The sequence below is a fragment of the Apis florea genome, unplaced genomic scaffold, assembly GCF_048593485.1.
Source record: "Apis florea isolate Af1SG1 unplaced genomic scaffold, ASM4859348v1 contig_3170_pilon, whole genome shotgun sequence".
In the NCBI taxonomy this organism is placed as follows: Eukaryota; Metazoa; Arthropoda; class Insecta; order Hymenoptera; family Apidae; genus Apis; species Apis florea.
The window spans coordinates 3,270,263-3,291,402 of NW_028256714.1; the positions used below are offsets into that span (position 1 = coordinate 3,270,263).

Here is a 21,140-nt window from a genome sequence, read left to right on the forward strand (position 1 = left end):
CTAAATGGAAGGAGAAGAGTTTGGAGGGAGAAAAAAATTTTACGAGATAAAAATAAATTGCTTCTAACAATGATAAATCATGATGATAGGTCGTGGTACTTGGAAGATAAAGATATTTTAAATATTTCAAGATCATCATTTTTAATTAAATTATAGATACAATTGTAATATAATGTACGTAACAAAGACAATATTTTATCGTATTTTTTTTTTGTGGCAGAAAAGAAAGTCAGAAAGCATTTCAGAAAGCTTGAAACTTTTAAAATATTTTTTATTTTTGGAGACGATTCTGAGTTTTGAAGATTTGATGATTTAAGAAAGTTACGTAATAATTCAAAGGAAGGAAAAAAAATTGAAGAATAAGAGATTGAAGAAGAAAATTCCAGTTTAAATACGATCCAAACACACGTCCAATTTTAGGTTTCAATTACTATTTAGAGCTATCAATGTTACAGAGGTTACACAAATGGTTATCTATTTTATCACATATTTTTCTGTTAGAAAAATAATGACAGAATTTTTTTGGTAATCTGATAATTATTATAATTAATTACACTTTATTATAGTTAATTACACTTTATCACTTTCCAAACATTTCCTATAACGTAACAATAAACGTTTTTCATAAAAATTAATCTACCAAATATTTGAATATTAAAAATACCCGAGAAACATTTATTTTTCAATAAAAATATCAAGACACTTTGATTTTTTTTTTTTCTTCTAAATAACTTTTGATTTTATAGAATTCCAATTGATGGCAAATGTCGAATCCAATAACCTAACACTCATTTCAGATAATCTTGAATCAAGAATCCAAGTCCAATTAAGCAAATTACACATTTATAAAATAAGATACGTTTCTAAATAAATCCATGACGCGTTAAAACGAGTCATAAAACATAAATACATTCGACACCAGTACAATTAAACAAATCTATGATGATTCCCTCGAACAGCAAATTCTTCCACTACAAAAAGAAAAAAAAATTCTACCACGACCAAACTTTAGCAATTTCTTCGAAGTTCAAATCAAATCTTCCGAATAAATTATTCAAAGAATTCCATAGGCAAGATTGCTTTTTAAAAAATAGATAAAGTAAACTCGTTCAACCAACTTTCTATCCTAGCTCGTGTCGAAGAACAAAGAACGCTCGTTCGTTTGAAAAAAAAAAAAGAAAAAAGAAAAAAATAAAGGAATGAAAGAAAAATTCGTAATATCTTCGTTTCGAAAGATTAACACGATAACATTATTATTAAGTCGCGTTCATTATCGAGAGACGAAAGGTATCAATGGCCGGGCCATCGATAAGATAATTGATGATGGTAAATAACGAATGTGCACACGATTGGATCGGATGGAACCGGCGGAGAGAAGAGAGAGAGAGAGAGAGAGAAAAAAAAGTTGGCGGCGAAAAGATCGGCGATCTAGTAAGCCGCGGGATCGCGGCGAGTTCGAAGATTTCGCAGAAACATCACGTCTCTTATCGAGAGTGTGCACGTCTATTAATAAAAGTAACGTGTCGCGGACCGCACTCGATCGTGAACTGTGTTCTGTGTCCGTGAAACGGATTGCGATACGCATCCGACATTGGTGTAGCTTTCACTTTTCGTAGGGGACATATCTGCCATCGTCGATTCGTTGGTCTTTTAGAGGGGAAGGATGTGACTATGAAGATACATCGGTACACCGGTTCTTAGATCTCGAAGCGAAATTGAACGAGTCGACAGGGGGAACGTAAGTTGACAATTTTCGATTCGTTTCGAAAGAATTTTTTCTCTTCTTTTCTTTTCTTTTACTTTCTTTCCTCTTTCGTTTCTTTGCATTTTACGGATTTTAGATTTGCAATCTTCGATCTTTTTTCGAAGAATATTTGCTATTTAAGGTTAATTGATGAAAATTCGCAATTGGAAAATTTTCTTCTAATTATCAATTTGTAATTCTTGTATTTGAAATTTCTAGGGAAAGGATTTTTATTATTACCAGGTTTAATACAGGAATTTTTGTCCATTCGAAAATGAAGAAAAGTCAAACTGCATTGTCTTTGAGGATCAACGAGGAAAAGCTTATTAGATCAAATTATTTTCTATTCTTCTATTTCACAATCGAAAAGATATTTTATCTCGATTTACACTTTTAAAAAAAAACTTTCGTATTTCTCAAGTTTTCTCTCGTTGATTGAAACACACGTTTCATTCGTTACGAAATTTCATTCTCATCTTTAATTTTCGATTTTTATTAACACTTTCCTCTTCCTAAAATTCATAACATTCCGAATTTCACAGTAAAAGATAAATCGTCGAATCTGATTCATATATTATTTTAACAACAACGAAATATAAATGCAAATATATAAATATAATTTTTACAACACAGATTATCGAGCGATAAGAAATATTGTCACCATCACCATGAATTTATTCCGGGATCAAATTTCCATCATTATCCTCCTTTTACTGTTCGCTGGATATCGAGCTGGGGGGAACAGCATCGACAAGCAGCAAGATCTCGACTATCGATTGCCAAAAACTGTCGTTCCTTCAAGTTACGAAATTTTACTGATGCCAGAATTGAAAGATGATTTCAAATTCGAGGGACGCGTGCACATCAACGCCAGTGTACGAGAATCGACCAACACCATAACGCTCCATCATAGGAAAATGGAGATATTGAAGTTGACGGTCATCTGCGACAAAGAGTTGCAAGAGATCACGAATACCTCGTATAACAATATAACGGAGAAATACGAGATTACGCTTAAAAACAAACTGATCCCGGAAACAAACGTTTCGATTAATATTGCGTATCGTGGAAATCTTAGGAACGATATGATTGGATTTTACAAAAGCTCGTACTTCGATTCCAAAGGAACCCTCAGGTAAAATTTTAAATCGTGAAATGATGCAACATGATATTTTATTTATTACACGTGTGTGGACGAATGTAGATTTAAAATTAGATTACAACTCAATGATGAATTTTTAAAATACAAATGTAATTTTTTTCTTACGTATGGATGTTCTTTTAAAGATCTTGTCAGAATAATTTGTATGAAAAATAAAACAAGTATTATATATTTATAAATAAGAAAGATTGATTTGAAGAATTTTAAAAATCAAAATCATTTAAGATTTTGCTTCTTTCAAAGTTTAAAAGTTTTGAGAAATTTCGAATTACTTTTTCTTTTTTTTTTTAAACGATTCAGGTGGCTCGCTTCCACGCAATTCCAAACGACGCATGCAAGGCATGCTTTTCCTTGCTTCGACGAACCAAGCTTCAAGGCAAAATTTATAATCAGAATTTTGAGGACAGGAGAATATACTTGCCTAAGCAATATGCGACTAAAGAAAACCATAAAAGTGTAAGTGACTACGTAGTTTGAAACATTAACGTATAAAAGTATAATTAATAAATTTTTGTAACGAACAAATATAAAAGTTAGTTACGTAAAAATAGACTTAGTGCAAGAAGATATTTAAATATCCCTTACATTTTCTAACTCGCCATAAAAATATTCAACCTAAAATTAAAATAACGAATAAAATGAAAATTGACAAATTGATTTTCAAATAAATGATTTTACAAATTGTTGCCAAATTGTGTTTGCAGAGAGCAAGGATATTGGGACGAATTCGAGGAAAGCATCCCTATGTCGACCTATCTGGTAGCCTTCGTCATCTCGGAATTCGAGGCCGTCAAAATGGATGGAGAAAACTTCAAAGTTTGGGCCAGGCCAGACGCCATCGATCAGGCCAAATACGCTTTGACGATCGGGATACAAGGCCTCGAGTATCTCTCCAACCGTTTCCAGCAAAATTATCAGCTTCCCAAGATGGACATGGTGGCCGTGCCCGATTTCTCAGCTGGCGCGATGGAGAATTGGGGCCTCATCACGTATCGCGAATCCAGATTGTTGTACGACGAGGCTACGACTTCGGATATCGCTAAACAAAACATCGCCTCGGTGATAATCCACGAATTAACCCACATGTGGTTTGGAAACATGATCACGCCCGAATGGTGGAGCTACTTGTGGCTGAGCGAAGCCTTTGCCAGATACTTCCAATATTTTGCCACTGCAGAGGTAAGGATATAGAGTGTTACTTCTGATACAGGGCAAAGATTGATAATTAATAAAAAAGTAAGTTTTTCGTGAAGATTTTTTTCCCATTCCACATTTCCAATATTTTGCCACTGCATGGATAATATGGAGTGTTATTCATAGCAGAGGATAAAGATAATTGATAAAAGAGTTTTTCGTGAAGCATTTGCTAGATATAGATATTTCCAATATTTTGCCAGAATGAGAAAAATAAAAAAAAACAGAGATTAATAGTTAATGAAAAAGTAAGTTGCTAGTGAATATTTCCAATATTTTGCACAGGTAAAAATATGGGGTGATAGAGAATATTGAATAAATCAAGCTTGAAAAAATTGTAAATATTAATTCTTTGTTATATAGAAATTAACTATATAAGATATAATCGCATTATTTTTTATTGAAATAAAAGATTGTGTTATCTACGTTAATTCTCAACGTTAATTTTCATCGACATTTTATTGATCGTTATCTTTCATTTCTATAATTATACAAATTCTGGTTAATACTATTTAAAGACATGAAATTTAGATAGATTAAATCTATTTCAGTTTTTGAACGTAATAAAAATTTTCTATAAAATTTTAATTTACAATTTAAATATATATTTTTTTAATAACTATAATTTTTCGATAATTACGGTTAAATGGTATTTATTCGTTTCCAGGTGGAGAAAACGTGGAACATGGAGGAACAATTCCTCGTGGAACAACATCACACAGCTTATGCGTCCGATGGCATCGAGACTTCTCAGCCGATGACCCGAGATGTTAAAAATTCATCGCAAATTAGCAGTATTGGAGACACAATTACTTACAACAAGGGAGCGAGTATTGTACGAATGATGAATCTCATTTTTGGATCCGAAGTGTTCGATGCCACCCTTCAAAATTATTTGATCGCGTAAATATTAATTATTAATTTAATTTCATACAGGGAAATTATAAAATAGATTCGAATCTACAATATATTTTACCAATAAAAAGTCAGAGACAAAAATTACATTGAACAATTGAAAATATTTTTAGAACGGGTTCTAAGTGATCGTAAAATCAATAGATTTACACATTTCTTTTTATCAATTGTTATATCACGATTCACATTCCAAATTTAATATTAGAAGATTATTAAAATTAAAAATATAATATTGAATATTTTAAAGATATATTTTAATCTACATTAATTACCTTGATTTATATCGATTTAAAAATAAAATCTTCGACATACATAAATACTTTTTAAAATCGTTTAAATTCTACAACACGCGTTCTTTAAAATAAATTCTAAATTATAATTAAACTTTATTTACTTCACATTCTGTGTACTCAAAACGATTGATCCAAAAATTACATTAATCTCTTAAGTATAATAAAATAATTTCTTCGATCGCATTAATTTATATTCTTTGCAGTAACAAACACGCTAAAGTAGCAAAACCAGAAAATCTCTGGCTGGCATTGCAAAACGAAGTCAATCGTCGCCAAAAACCACCGTATAACGTGTCCGTCGCCCCAATCATGACCACGTGGACAGAGCAACCCGGATTTCCGGTCGTAACCGTTGCCATCAAGAATGGCGTGGTCACTTTGCAACAACAACGTTTCCTTCTGAGGAATCTCAAGTCGACACCTACGAACTTGACGTGGTCGATACCGATCACGTGGACCACGCAAGAAAATCCAAACTTCAATAGAATAAATGTGGGACATTGGCTGCAAAATGAACGTGACACGATCAACATTAGCCAATCCTCAGGATGGGTGATATTTAACGTCCAAAGTGCTGGTGAGTTATTAAAAATATTATTAAAAAACGAGGATCGTCTCGAAACGTATCTGTCTAAAGAAGAATTTGTTGTGAGATATCCTCTTCGAAATAATTTCAAAAAAAAATTTTTTAAAATGAATTTGAGAGACAATTATGCTCGAAGATTGAAAGGTAGGATATTGTATGTAACGCGAGGAATATAAAATGTGACAAGCTTTTCTTCGAAATTTAGAAATATAGAAAACTTTAACTCTTTTTTAAATTAAGGAATCAATTATTTAAGATGGAAAGAATTTTGAAAGTGAATTTCAAAGAGAGAAAGGAATACTGTCAAACAATTTTTCTTGAAACTGTTGAAGTGCAATCGATTTTTCATTATCGATTTTTTTACTTTTCTGTAAATTAAATAGTACACAATAGTACACAAGAGTCAATTATATTTAGGGTGATAAAAATTTTAAAAATAAGTGTAGAAGGATAAAAGAGATACAGCTTCACTTTTTTTTTACGTGAGGTCACGTAACTGAAACATTTTTTTCTATTTCACATATCAAAGAATATTCTACGAAAAATAAGACGATAAGAATTCGCATCATTGAAGATTAATTTAAAAATTATTCAAAATTAATTTTAAAAAAAGTAGCTTGTAACATTTTATCTTTTTTCATTTAAATACATTAATTAAATTTAAATGATGAAGATTGATACAAATATAGATACAAATGTTACAACGTATAAAGAACGCTTTATCAACTATGTTTATTATGCTTATCATAGACCTGTTTTGTTTATGAAGAGTATATCTGTCTAGAAACAGAACAATGAACGCGACAAAAAGAACATTCATCTATCTTAAGCAATGTTCAACAATCAACCAACTGCACATATTTTACATTGTAACTATTTTTCTACATCATATGTACATTTTTACTTCGTACGTGTTTATTTTGTCGATACGCCATTTTCAAGTGGCATCGTTCAAACGGGAAGTATATTTACCAAAACTCATATGACGCCTTTTCACAATAAATACGATTTATCGTGTTGATTTTAAATAAATATAACAATCTTTGACGTATGAATGTTATAAATGATAAGTTATCTATACTTGAGTATAAAACACACGATTCGAGAGTTCAACGATAAAGAATTTGATTTAACGATAGCAAGTAAAATAGATTTGGAATTTAATGAGAGTAGAAATGGAAATTTTATTATTTTTTTAAGTAAGAAATTTAAATTTGCAATTTTTGAACCAATATATATATGTGTATATATGATCATTGTCCTAAGATTTTTCATTAAGAGATATTGTCTTCAATTCATTTTAATTTTTTTCTTTTTTATATTTTATATTTAATATATTTTTTTTTTTTTGCATAAAATAAAATTATTGTAACGAAGAATGATATTTTATTAGTCAAGATTATGACGTCGATTGAAACATTGCATTATAAAAAAAAAAGAAGTGTAATACGCGAAAATCTAATTATGAAGTTCTTCTCACTAAATGAATACATCCTGAATATTTTTTCTTCTATAATTTAGACATATCTATAACGACATCTTATATTTTTAAATCTATTTCATTTTCTATACTTGAAACTTTATCTTCATTAGATACGTTATTGCAATTGATCATCTATTTTTATGTAATTAAGATGTTATTAAGATGTTAGAAGTGATTGTTTAATTATTTAATTAACACTTTTCAAATATCTCGAAATATCGTTTCACTAACCGAAATTTTCAGGTTTCTATCGAGTGAATTATGATAACGAGTCCTGGTATCGTATTATCAAAGTTCTGAACAGCAAAAATTACGCGGACATACACGTTCTTAACAGAGCCGCCATAGTGGACGATTTATTAAACTTAGCTAGAACTGGTTTCATTCCTTATCGAACCGCCTTCGATGGCCTGCAATATCTTAAACAGGAAAATAATTATTTGCCATTCAAAGCTGCGTTCTCGGGTCTCACGTACCTCGATCAACGATTTTCTGGACTCGATCAATATCATAAGCATTTAAAGGTTCGTCAAACTTACGTACACATATACACAATATATCTGCACAAAGGTGCAAATATATTATTTGGTTGTAACGAAATTTTTTTCGATTATTTGTTATTTATCTTGATGATCACGATTTGAGAAACACACAATTCTGATTTATTTTTTATTAATTTAATCAGAACATTTAACTTTCAAATAATTTTAATTTTTAATTTTTTAGATATAAGAGATACACAGTTTGATTTAATTTTTAATTTCAAGTAATTTGAAAATATATTTTGTTAAAAAATTTATCAACTAATAATATTAGAAAAATTATATATAAAACTTTCTTATTTTGTTTTTAACAAAAATTTTGATTCGATCTTCAGTCTCTCGATTGAAAAATAATTTTTGTAGGAATTTGTTCTCCTCCTTATCGAGGATGCATATAAACGTGTCGGATACGTGGATCGTCCAAATGACGATAGATTAACAGTGTTATTGAGAAACGAATTGAACAAATGGGCATGCAACTATGGCCACAAGACTTGCGTGCAGATTTTCACCAAAATGTTTAAAAATTGGAAACAGAATAATATGGCGTAAGCAACTGATTGATAACATTGAACAAAGTTATCTGTTTTAATAAAAATGAAAATAGAAGGGGAGGAGGGAAATTTTTTCCTATTTCGTTACGTGTTCCAGAATTAATCCAAACCAACGACCTGTCGCGTATTGCATGGGTATGAAATATGGAACGACGGAAGACTGGGAATTCTTATGGAATCAGTATTACAATTCAAATTCCGCGACTGAACAAACAGTTATACTGGAAGCTCTCGGTTGTACCCAGAATACTGTACTTTTAGAAAAGTAAGAACGTCATCACGAAAATTTGGAAAAAAAAAACTCTACGAATATTTATGCAAAATTTAAAATATCAAAGAAATTTTGAAAAGCAATTTAAACTCCGTTTCATTGAAATTTAATTTTGCATAAATATCTACATACAGAGAATTTGCAATTTGATCGTGACATTGTTTCAGATATCTATTGTACGCGCTGAAGAATTTCACGGAAAGCAGAATTCGAATGCAGGACAATTCCGCCGTATACTCCGCAGTTTATAGTACCGGCGTTTTTGGTGCGGAATTCGTGCTCAATTTCGTTGAGAAATATCAAGCTGAAATGACGAAATTGTACGCTCCAAAACAATTCAATTTTCAATCTTTTCAAGTTCTTTGAACCTTACAGCCCGATCTAAATTTTGGAAAATTCGCTCGAGACAAAATTTTAATCCAACACGTTACGTTAATGACACAATTTTTATTCCCTCTCCGTTGATTCAAGATTTAAAAGTTAAATTTCTCTTCTCATTGTATTTTAACCAATTCCTATTTTTCCTCTTTTTTCGACTATTTCCAGTTACAACGGAACAGACACGATTGCAAGCATCCTCTCGTTAGCTTCGAAACGTTTCTCGACCCAGAGATCGATGGACCAATTCGAAAATTTTATCAAGCGGGGCGAGACAGAGTTGAAGAGTAGCTTGGACTCGTTGAAGAACGCCCTCCAGATAGCTAAATACGAATTGTTGTGGGCGAAAAATTACTCGATACCGATTACGTCGTGGTTAATCTCGTTTAACAAAGATCACCACGAGAGCAAAATGGAGTATAGGCTGCCGACGAGCGTAAAGCCAACGTCGTACGAGGTCTGGATACAAACCGATGTAAATGAGTTAGATAATTTTACGTTCTCTGGAACTGTATCGATTAACGCGATCGTTGAAGGGAAAACGCAGAATATCACTTTACATTCGTCGGGGTTAGATCACAATGATATTCTCACAGTGCGTGTAAGAAACGAAACGGTCGATATTAACAGAATAGAAATAATTGAAAAATACGATTTCATGGTCATCGTGCTCAACGAAGAGTTGCAAGTCGGGGAGAATATATTCGTCAAGATCGGATTCTCGGGACATCTGAACGAAGAGATGCGTGGATTTTACAGAAGCTCGTACGTAGACGGTAATGGTAAAACGAGGTGAGGAATTTCTTTTTTTGTGTTTCATTTAAGAAATACACACACGTGATGACATTATGTAATGTGATTTCTAATGATTAACGATTGAAAATGTGTGCAAAATTAATTTCTATTCAAATATAAGTCTAATTTTTTTTTTCTGATCTTCTGATATTTGATATTAATTATCCATATATCCATAATGATATTTTTATGTTATAGGTTGATCACAGTTAGTTGAATTTATATAATAAAGTGTTATAAGTTTTGTTACAATTGGATATTATTTATGTAACAGATGGTTAGCCGCCACGCACATGGAGCCAGTTGGAGCTCGAAAGATGTTCCAGTGTTTCGATGAACCAGCATTGAAAGCAACTTTTAAACTGAAGGTTACCGTGCCAAAGAATTTTAACGCAGTCAGTAATATGCCGATTGATAAGGAGCTAAATCAGTACGTAATTATTCCTTCTTGAATCCTGTTGTTTTATATTCGTTTGGAGACAAATATTCTAAAGAATTTCATCCTTTCTACTCGATATTCTAAGATTACGAATACGTTCGAGAGAATAAAACTTCTTGAATGCTAAAAAATATGAAAGATATCACATGGAAGACATATTCAGATATTAATTCCCATTCTCTAATATCCATTAGAGGAAAACTCTCAGGAACAATTTTCCAGAATCCCATTTCTAAAATCTAATTTTACGATCACTCGATGCGCAATCTATCCACAATAAATTCGATTTAAAATTTATTATATTTTGTAGGGGCGAAAAGAGAGAAATCAGTTTCGAGAAAACGCCGAAAATGTCGACATATTTGTTCGCCCTGGTCATTTCCGACTTCGCATGGTTGAACGACAGCATTTTTGGAGTTTGGGCAAGGCGAGAGGCGATACAGGATGGACGATATGCCCTGTCCGTGATGAACGGCCTGGTTAATTTCTACGAGAAGACGTTGGGCATCTCTTATCAACTGCCTAAACTCGACATGGTGGCGCTGCCTGATTTCGTGTCGGGCGCAATGGAAAATTGGGGTCTGTTGACCTACAAGGAGAGGAACGTACTCTACAACGACCAGTTATCGAGCACCGCTTCTAAACAGAGCATAGTAAACGTGATATCGCACGAAATCTCTCATCAATGGTTTGGAAATCTCGTCAGCCCACAGTGGTGGAAGTATTTGTGGTTGAACGAGGGTTTCGCAAGATATTTCCAGTACTTCGCGACTGAAAATGTAAATTTTACGTTCTATGTCGCGATTATTCTCTTGACGAGTGTCTTTGAAAATTTTCGTTTGTAGAATGATTTCGATTTATAATTGTTCTTTTTGGTAAATTTAACAGCGAGAAATATATTTTTGAATTATTTAATTCCTAGCATGTTTTAGGGAATTAACTTCTTTCACGAGAAGAAGGACAGTAATTTGATTTTTGTGTCGGAAATTAATCGTGATTATATTAAAATTCTTTTGTTCTCTGCTTTATCACATTTATATTTTATAAGGGAGAGGCTAAGAGGATTATCAGCATTTATAAAAAAAATTCTTTTTACGTTTAAGAGTAGAGATTATTAATTAAGAATACTTTTTAGGAGGAACCAACCTGGTCTTTGGAATCTCAGTTTATCGTGGAACAGGTTCATTCGGCTTTCGAGGTAGACAGTTCAGCATCCACACACGCTATGACTCACGATGTCTACAGTCCAACAGAAATCAGAGGAATATTCGATTCGATATCTTACGCTAAATCCGCTAGCGTGATAAGAATGATAGAGAAAGTATTGGGTCGCGAGGAATTCTTCGAGGCTCTTGGAAATTACTTAAAAAAACGGTAAAGTTTAGCTTAAAATTAAGAATTTTTTTTAACTCCTGTTTTCAATTTCTATTTCTTATCGTATTAACAATTACAATATTTTTTTTCTTAGTTTTTTACCATAAATTATTGATATTTAAATAATAATTATGTAAAATTACATTCAAATGAACAACTTAAGAATACTTATGAAATAATAATTATATTTAATCTATTCCAAAATTTAGTTCAAAATAATTAGTTCAAAATAATTTGTAGAAAAAAAAAATGAATCTATCGAGATACTGTTACATTTACACGTTTTTCTTTTCACATTTATGATAATTATTATATAATTATATTACAGACAATACGACGTAGCTACGCCAGAGAATCTGTTTGAGGCGTTCAAAGAAAAAGTAACCGACCAAACAATTAAAAACTTGTTCCTCACCATCATGAATAATTGGACCACTCAACCCGGATATCCTGTCCTTTATGTTACCTTACAAAACGATCGTATGAAACTTAGACAAGACAGATTCTTTTTGAACCCGGATGACAGATCCCCTCAAACCACTTGGTACATCCCTATCAGTTGGACCAATCTTAACAATCCAAATTTCACTGACACGAAGCCAAAACTTTGGTTCAATGTTACCCAAGATAGCATTCAATTACCAAGTAAACATCTTTATTTGCTGAACGTGCAACAATCGGGTGAGTGAAAATGAACAATGCAGAATATCTGCAAATTTTTATTGCAAATATATGCGAACATATAAAATTTCGAGAATACATTTTTGCAAACGAATAATTCTTTGAGAACAATTGTTTTTTGAGAGTTAACTATTAATAATATTCATTTGCAAACAAAAAAATATAAATTAGAATTCTAGAAAGTTTTATTCCTTAAATTGTCGAACATTGTCAATTTTGATCTATTTAATGAAAACAAAAATTTCAGGATACTATCGCGTAAACTACGATTATAAAACTTGGCAAGATATAACCGATTTCTTAAAGAGCGATAAATACTCGACGATACACGAAATCAATCGTGCAGCCTTAATCGATGATTTGTTAAATCTTGGCAGAGCGGAACAATTGAGTTACAGTGTCGTTTTAAACGCGACACAGTATCTGGTCAACGAAACGAATTACATACCATGGCGAGCATTTTTCAACGGTTTGACTTACATACAGAAACAATTGGAGCAAAAGGATAATTACAATGCGTTCGTTGTATGTATTGAGAAATAATTCGAATACATTGTTTCTATAAGCGTATCTACATGCAGACTGTTAATATATTTGTGGAACACTTTTGGTTCCAAACGTCGAAACGAGTCTAAAAGTTGATATATACAAAAAATTTCGATCGTTCATTTATTAAACAATAATTATTAAATGAGATCATTCCATCTCCGTTGCACCGCTGTTTTATTTCGTCTTCATCTCTCTTCAACTAAGATAGACTTCAATTGCTCGTAACTTAATAAATAAGTCTCGATCGAAATTTTTGTATAGAAAACTCTTTTTATGTTTGTTTTCGCTCCTAGAATCGGTCTTCCAAAATTATTCCACGAATATAATTATAATATTCCGTATAATACAATCATTATAGCTGTATTAATACAAAATAATACAAACATAATAACAAACGTAAATCTGTTTATGAGATAAAATGATGAAGTATTGTTTAGAAATTATTGCATTGTAAAAATTATTTAATTGTGTTGCAGCGATACGTGACCTCACTTCTGACACCGATATACAACAAGCTTGGATTTAAGGATAAATCAAAAGATGATCACGTCACGTTGTTGTTCAGATCGCACGTTCGTAAATGGGCATGCAAATTTAACGTAACAGACTGCAAGGAGCAAGCTTTATCTCACTTCGATGCTTCAAACAACGGTGCACCGTTAGTATTTTATTTATTAAACGTGCCTTTTTATGTAACAAGAATTCAATTAAATTTAATCATATAAAAGTGTTAATCCATTAGATGCGATCGTGCGATAATTTTTTTCAACAATATCAATTACTTTTACGATAAAAAATTTATATTTTAATCATTTAATTTAAAAAATAGATAATTTAAAATATAATTGTTTGATACTGAATACTTATTATATTTAATATTTATATTTTATAGATTTCAACCTAATGTTCGTAGTGTATCTTACTGCACGGTCGCTGAACAGAATGACAAACAATTGTGGAATCGTTTATGGGAACTTTACACACAATCCACATTTTCCGCGACAAAATCAATAATTCTTCAATCCCTATCCTGCGCTACCAAAGATGTCTTCCTCAAAGAGTAATATTTATTCATGTAAACGTAAATAATAATCGATATTATATTTTGTTTAACAATAATTATATATTCTTCTATTTGTTCTTAAGTCTGCTCCAAAAGGCGATTACAAAGAATTCGGGAATACGATTGGAAGATCGTTCGAGCGTGTTCACTTCCGTTATCAATTCGAGCCCGGAAGGGGTTGAAACCGTGATAGATTTCGTTCGAGAAAATCACGATAAAATGTGAGTGAATTGATAAATTTTCTTAATAAATGATACAATAATTTTTTTTTTTTTTTTACAGTTACGAGCAAGTTTCCAATGCCAACAGTATAGTGAATGCAATTGGAAAGAAGGTGTTCACAAATGAGCTTTACGCAAAGGTAATTCCTTTCCTCTTTTATGAATGAAATTGAAAAGCGCAAAATATTCAAAAATAAAAATATACATCTGATCGATAAAACTGATTTAAAGTTAACTTTATTCTAAAAGTTATGGTCTTCTATATCGTTGTAATAGTATCATGTACATCAACAAAATCATTTCATTTTTGGCAAATTGCAAAACTTTGCTAATGCACCATTTTATAATAAAATCTGATACCTAATTTATTATTCTTGGTGTCTTAATATCACAGTGATTAAGTCTTCTCTATCACAACATACTAATGGAAGTAACGTGGCAAAAGATTTATCGACAAAAAAGTTTTAATTCATTACTTTTTTTATCTTCTTCACAGTACGTCGAACTGGTCAACTTCTTGGAGGAAAAGGGATCATTGAAAAACGTGAGAGGTTACGTGGATAACGCGGTACGGGAATTGAAATGGAACCAGAACAACGTTCCAAAGATATACCAATGGCTCGAGGAAAATTATCCATCGACCAATTACCGTTTACCAAAATTATTCTCTCCTTTGAGATACGATATTATCCTCTCTCCTTACTTCGAGGAAAGGAACTTCACATTCGATGGAAAGGTTAAGATAGACATGAAACCTAAATCGAATTACGTATCTCGCATAGTGATACATTCTAACAAACTGGACATCAAGAAGATATCGGTATACGAAACGAATTCCGTCACAAAAGTGAAAAATGCGCTACGCACGAGCGGTGTTAGACAAAACACGGATACTCAGATGCTCACGATATTCTTGGACACGTTTGTGTCGTTCGATATCGTCACCCTTGAGATCGATTTTGTCGGTAAATTGAACGACAATATGGAGGGATTTTATCGAAGTTATTACACCGATTCTAAAGGAAACATTCGGTGAGTAGAATCAAACAAAGATCAAGATTTTCTTTTTTATTTTACGTTGTAAAGTGACAATTAATTTTTTTTATCGCTATCCAGACTGTGAATGAAATATAGAAAAATCTTTGTGTTATAACGATTAATTTCTACCTTAGAATAATTGTGGGTTTATTAAATAAAAATCTACATTCATTATTTCGTGAGATTTTCGATGGCGCGAAATTCAAACGTGTCGCCTCTGCTATCGAAAAGGGTTCCAGAGGAATATAGCTCCCTAATATCTATTTAAGGATTAAACTCTACTTGACTACTTGACTCTGATTTTATCTTTTAAGATGGCTGGCTACCACTCATTTTGAACCGATTTACGCGAGGCAAGCGTTCCCCTGCTTCGACGAACCAGCTTTCAAAGCAAAATTCGCGATAAGGATCGAAAGATATAAGGAAATGTATAACACGCTCAGTAATATGCCTCGATTAAAGGAAACTGAAATAACGGAGTAAGTATATCTGAAAAGAATAAATAAACGTCAAATTTATTTTAATGTGGGATAAAAATAATAAGACGCTTTAAGAGAGTGAAATGTTAAATTAGGCTTGTTTTCGCTTATCTCTATTTATTTGTACTTATGCTGAATTATTATATCTTGCAATTCTATTATGATCAACTTTGTAAGTAAATCAAAAAAATTATTTATAAATTCAATTGTTTCGACTGACACGTTGTAAAAAGAACACTGATTGAAAAATAGATATTTTCATGCAATAAATAAATAATTATCTGAGCTGATAATTATTTTAAAATTTTTCAAATCTTTCAATTATATCAGCAAGAAATAAAAAAATGCTAATCCAAACTTGCATTTATTGCACATATTGTAATGGACATCCAAATTTTGCAATAACTCATTCACTTTTGTCAACTAGAATTTTTCTTCATTCATTAAAATGATGTGAATTATTTTTTTTTATATTAAATAATTAAAAACTGTCATAAATGAAAGTGCACAACTCTCTTAATTATAAATCTTTAATACAATCTTATATCCATTTCTTTTCTCAATATATTTGTTAACGTGCATAATAATTTTCCATTTTATTATTATTCGTTATTTTCTCGAATTATGTACGTACAGTAAACCAGATCGTGTTTTGGATACATTCGATGAAACACCCCTGATGTCTACATACCTGGTAGCATTCGTCGTCAGTGACTTCAAATCTGTAAAGGAGATAAACAAGAGTGTGAATGTGTGGGGCAGGCCGGATATAGCTTCGAAGGGCGAGTTAGCTGAAATCGCAGCCACGACCATCCTCCAGAATCTCTACATAGAAACAGGATACAAGTACCATTTGCCGAAATTGGATTTAATCGGAATTCCAGATTTTTCAATGGGCGCGATGGAAAACTGGGGCCTTGTCACGTTCAGGTAAAATCGTGTCGAATTATTTAATTTAGGAATCATAAAATCTCGAATTTTTTGACACGCAACACAAAAAAATTGCAAATTTATTTAATTAAAAAAGTGTTCATAACTTTATCAGTAAATAGATCCATAAGTAATGATTATTTTGACATCGAATATAGGATAAATATAAATAAAATATGTAATCTCACAGGGAATATGGATTGTTTTACGACAAAAATGTAACATCATCTAAGTATGAGGACTATATAATCACTATAATCGCCCATGAGCTTGCTCACATGATGTTTGGAAATCTCGTCACTTGTGATTGGTGGGATTACATATGGTTGAACGAAGGTTTCGCCGAATTTATGCAATGGCGACTTGCCAATTCGGTAAGCCCTATATTTCTGGCAATAATATTTCTCTCATCTCTAATCATCCATATTAAAAACGAAAAATTTCTTATAATTTTTATACTTCACGCTTTACAATTATAAATTATTTTCGTAATTAGATTCTATTAATTATATTGCTTCAATCGAATCATGCATTCGCTAGTTTAAACAAAATATAAGCAAATTTCACATTAATAATCCAAACAACAGCTAGAAAATTATTGTATTAATTGTAAGCATGAATGATATATATTTTATTAATAATTCGTATTATTCATTAAATTAAAAAATAAAATAAATGTTTCGAATCAAAATATTGGTTATGAAGATTTTTAACATCGCAATAAAAATCATCGCAGTTCCAGTCTTCTTACGGTTACAATGATCTGTTCGTGGTTGATGAACTTCAAGCAGCTATGCAAAACGATGCTTCAGAATCGACCCATCCCATGATTAATCCGGTCAACACGCCTGCCGAAATCTCGAAGATTTTTGACAGTATTACTTACGGAAAGTGTAAGTACTTACGAGCCTCTACATTTTTTTAATCCAATGATTATTCATGCTAGCAACTATATAATAATTATCATATTGGAATTATTATTATTATTCCCTGTACAAGTTTAAATTTTAATTTCGAGAAATTAATCTATCGTTTATTAATATTTTTTTCCAGCATCCAGCGTAATACGAATGATACAGAAATCATTGAAGCCAGAAACATTTTACCGTGCTGTGAATTTGTATTTGACCGATCGTCAATTCAACACTTCAACTCCGAAGGATCTTTGGAATGCTTTCGATAAAGCTATCAACGAGACGAATGATCTAGATCATTGGGACATCGATATGGAAACGTTGATGCACGGTTGGACCAATGGCCGAGGATATCCTGTCGTTTATGCATCGTTGCAGGCCAACACGATAACATTGACTCAGGTAATTTTTTATTTTAATAATCAACAATTATTTTTCGATAATGTATGAACACTTTGATATTTGACAATAAAATATTCTAACATTCTATAAACGCTCACAACAATATTGAGAATCATTGTGACTTGGTAACTGATAGAAAATGAAGCTATAATATCATTTTAAATTAATTAATATCGATCATTTATAGGTATACCAATTACATTAAGTTAAAACCAATGAATAAGACTTGAGCTCCTCGTTGAACGTATCAATTCCTTATCAGTGTAATATTAATCGATACTGTTATAATTATCTTAAGAGGATACTCGAAATGAAAATGAAACGATTAAACAACTTTTCCAGAGAAGTTTCAACACGAACGAAATAATCGACGATTTCCACATCCCCATCACGATTGCGACCGCTTCCCAACCGGATTTCGAAACAACTTGGACCAACGTTTGGTTGAACAGCGGCCCGAGAACTCTTCACCACGCGAACCCGGACGAGTGGTTCCTCCTGAACGTTCAACAGAGCGGTTACTACAGGGTGAATTACGACGACAATTCCTGGTCCAAGTTGATCGACGCGTTGAACAAAACCGATCACAGCACGATAAACGTGACGAATCGAGCCCAAATCATCGACGATCTGTTGAATTTGGCGAGGGCGGGCCACGTCGATTACGAGATCGCCCTCAACGGAACCACCTATCTATGGAACGAGAGGCACTATATACCGTGGAAGGCGTTCTTCAACGGGCTCAATTTCATCCTGCAACGTTACCAAGGGCGGATAGGGGAAGATTTGATCAAACGCTACGCCTCGATATTGGCCAATGGCATGTACGAGAAAATCGGTTTCGTGGATGACGAGATGGAGAGTCATTCCGATCATTTGAGCCGAGATCTCATTCTTGCTTGGATGTGCAGACTGGGCCATGAGAATTGCGTGAACAAATCCGTCGAGTTGTTCGCCAATTGGATGAAGCAAGGAAATTCGTAAGAGAAAGATTTCTTTTTATTGCGTAATTTAATTCTCTCTCTTTCTTATACAGTTTAGAAGCAAGGTTCTTTCGATTTCGTCGTGATTATTTAAATTGCACCAAATGAAATAAGGGACAAGTGTAGTGGAAGCTGTGATAGTATTCTTGACTCGATGAACTTTCTGTTCTAATTGATAATTATCGTAATGATTATAGAATATAATTATACGATTGATTATCAATATTTTATCAATATTAATTTGGCAACTCGTCGATATATTTTGTTTTGGGAAATGAACTTGGCGAATGAATTAATATTCGATTATTAATATTAAAACGAGAAAATTTTTGAACGCACTAAATTTTAGGATTTCGCCAAATGCGAGAGCAGCGGTTTATTGTACAGCCATAAGGAAAGGAAATCAAGATAAGTGGGAATTCCTGTGGGAGGAGTATCGAAGCACAAACTTTGCTTCTGAAAAGAAAATTATACTCGACGCACTTGGTTGCTCCAATAACAAAGAGACATTGAACTCGTGAGTCTACTTGAAAATAACTTTGTTAAATGATCTTAATGATCGTCAACGGATACATTCATATTCATATTTTCTAAAAAGAAAAAAAGAAAAGGAAACAAAAATATTAATCAATTTTTCTACTTATTCGCAGATATCTGAGAACTGCACTGGTTAATCAATCTTCTATCCGAAAACAGGATATTAATGCTGTGTTTGCTTCCATTTATAATTCAGGGAAATTTGGAGTAGACGCGATCATAGACTTCCTAGTAAATGATTATAAAATGTTACATGATTAGTAAGTGAATACATTTAATTAAAAATAATTGTAAAACGAAGATATAAGAAACAAGAATATATTACGATCTCTTCACTTTCAGCTATAATAATTGGGAAGGAATCCAAGATTTAATTTCTAAACTGGCGCCTAAGATTTCCACACCAGATCAACTTGCGAAGGTATTATATTTATTTATTTATTACACGTATAATCACTTTAAATTTATAATATTATCTCTATGTAAAATTGAATTGTTCACATCACATTCTATTTTAAAATGACTTTTATTTTAGTTAAAAATCTTTTAATCGTTTAAATGTTCCATCAATTGAATAAGTAATTTCACTTGTCGACCGAAAGTTTAAACAGTAAAGAGATTCTTGAATCAAGTAGTGTAAATTCACACAGCTTCTGAACCGTTCGTTTGTTCCATTAAACTCGAAGAAGAAGAAGAAATTTATTATACGAAACACGTTGCTCGAATGTGTTAGAAATTTTCAATAATACTTGTTTTATTAAATCTTGTAGCTGAAAGAATTGAATACCACAGAAAGCGACCTCTCGAGTATAACGAACAGCATCGATTCCGCGATTGAAATCGCTGTGGAAAACATGAAATGGTACGAGAAGTATTCGGAACAGATTAGCACATGGTTCAACCAGACTATTCATAGGATGCAACCTAATGACGAGAGTGCAGCTACCTCAATTGTCCCGAATAATTTAGCCATAACTTTTGTGACAGTATTCTCGTTATTCGGGTATTTGTTAAATCGATAAATATTAACGCGCATTAACCGAGCAGGGACACGAATGTACAATTTTTTTGTGTACAATTTTCGAACGAATATTGTTATATATACTAATTTTGTAAATTATATTTTATGAATATTGAATGATTTGTAATGCTATGCTTGTTTTTAATAAGTGAAATAAAGTTATGTATTTGACTTATCTCATTTTATAAGTACAATAACGATTTTCTTTTTTTCTTTTTTATTTTAATCTTGGATTTTTTTACGAGCAATACAAAATCGTAGAGCAATGGAAGATTATTTGTATTTGTTGATTGAAATTTAATTGAATAAGAGTTTCAAAATATATATATATAAAGTTTCGTGATTAATCCTTACCTTTTAACTCGATATGATATTAAAAATTTATTATAATTTTGAAATCTAATTGGATCATCGTTATTTGACACATTTATCGTACATGTCATTAATTGAAATACATGTCATTGTTGAAAATTTCGGTCATTCAAAATTAAAATAGAAATCTTTCTCTTGGTATAAAATATTTATAAAAAATATTTGAAGGATATTGTTGACACGTGTGAAGGGAATTTTACATCGTATCACAAATTCGCGA

The 21,140-nt window shown here is 32.0% G+C and overlaps 1 protein-coding gene across 1 annotated transcript; it reads left to right on the forward strand.

Moving 5' to 3' along the window:
- Positions 1-1,432: 1,432 nt before the first annotated feature.
- On the forward strand, positions 1,433-20,723 carry LOC100871143 (uncharacterized). Its single transcript, XM_086910038.1, has 31 exons — positions 1,433-1,738; positions 2,378-2,879; positions 3,207-3,362; positions 3,611-4,085; positions 4,768-5,003; positions 5,512-5,885; positions 7,621-7,901; positions 8,283-8,467; positions 8,571-8,738; positions 8,912-9,064; positions 9,291-9,914; positions 10,192-10,347; positions 10,667-11,135; positions 11,492-11,730; positions 12,059-12,411; positions 12,659-12,936; positions 13,437-13,618; positions 13,853-14,020; positions 14,107-14,244; positions 14,306-14,384; positions 14,741-15,276; positions 15,597-15,761; positions 16,398-16,691; positions 16,882-17,065; positions 17,428-17,584; positions 17,745-18,007; positions 18,350-18,987; positions 19,340-19,507; positions 19,641-19,787; positions 19,870-19,948; positions 20,298-20,723. Exons 2-31 carry the CDS (start codon positions 2,413-2,415, stop codon positions 20,547-20,549), a joined length of 8,064 nt encoding a protein of 2,687 aa, XP_086766164.1. The 5' UTR covers positions 1,433-1,738; positions 2,378-2,412; the 3' UTR covers positions 20,550-20,723.
- Positions 20,724-21,140: the final 417 nt, after the last annotated feature.

Bases quoted from the DNA above. Each gene is read 5' to 3' on its own strand.
- LOC100871143 (XM_086910038.1), top strand. From the start codon at position 2,413: ATGAATTTATTCCGGGATCAAATTTCCATCATTATCCTCCTTTTACTG. The intron at 8,468-8,570 runs GTAAGCAACTGA...TACGTGTTCCAG, and splicing joins TGGAAACAGAATAATATGGC to AATTAATCCAAACCAACGAC. The intron at 9,915-10,191 runs GTGAGGAATTTC...TTTATGTAACAG, and splicing joins GACGGTAATGGTAAAACGAG to ATGGTTAGCCGCCACGCACA.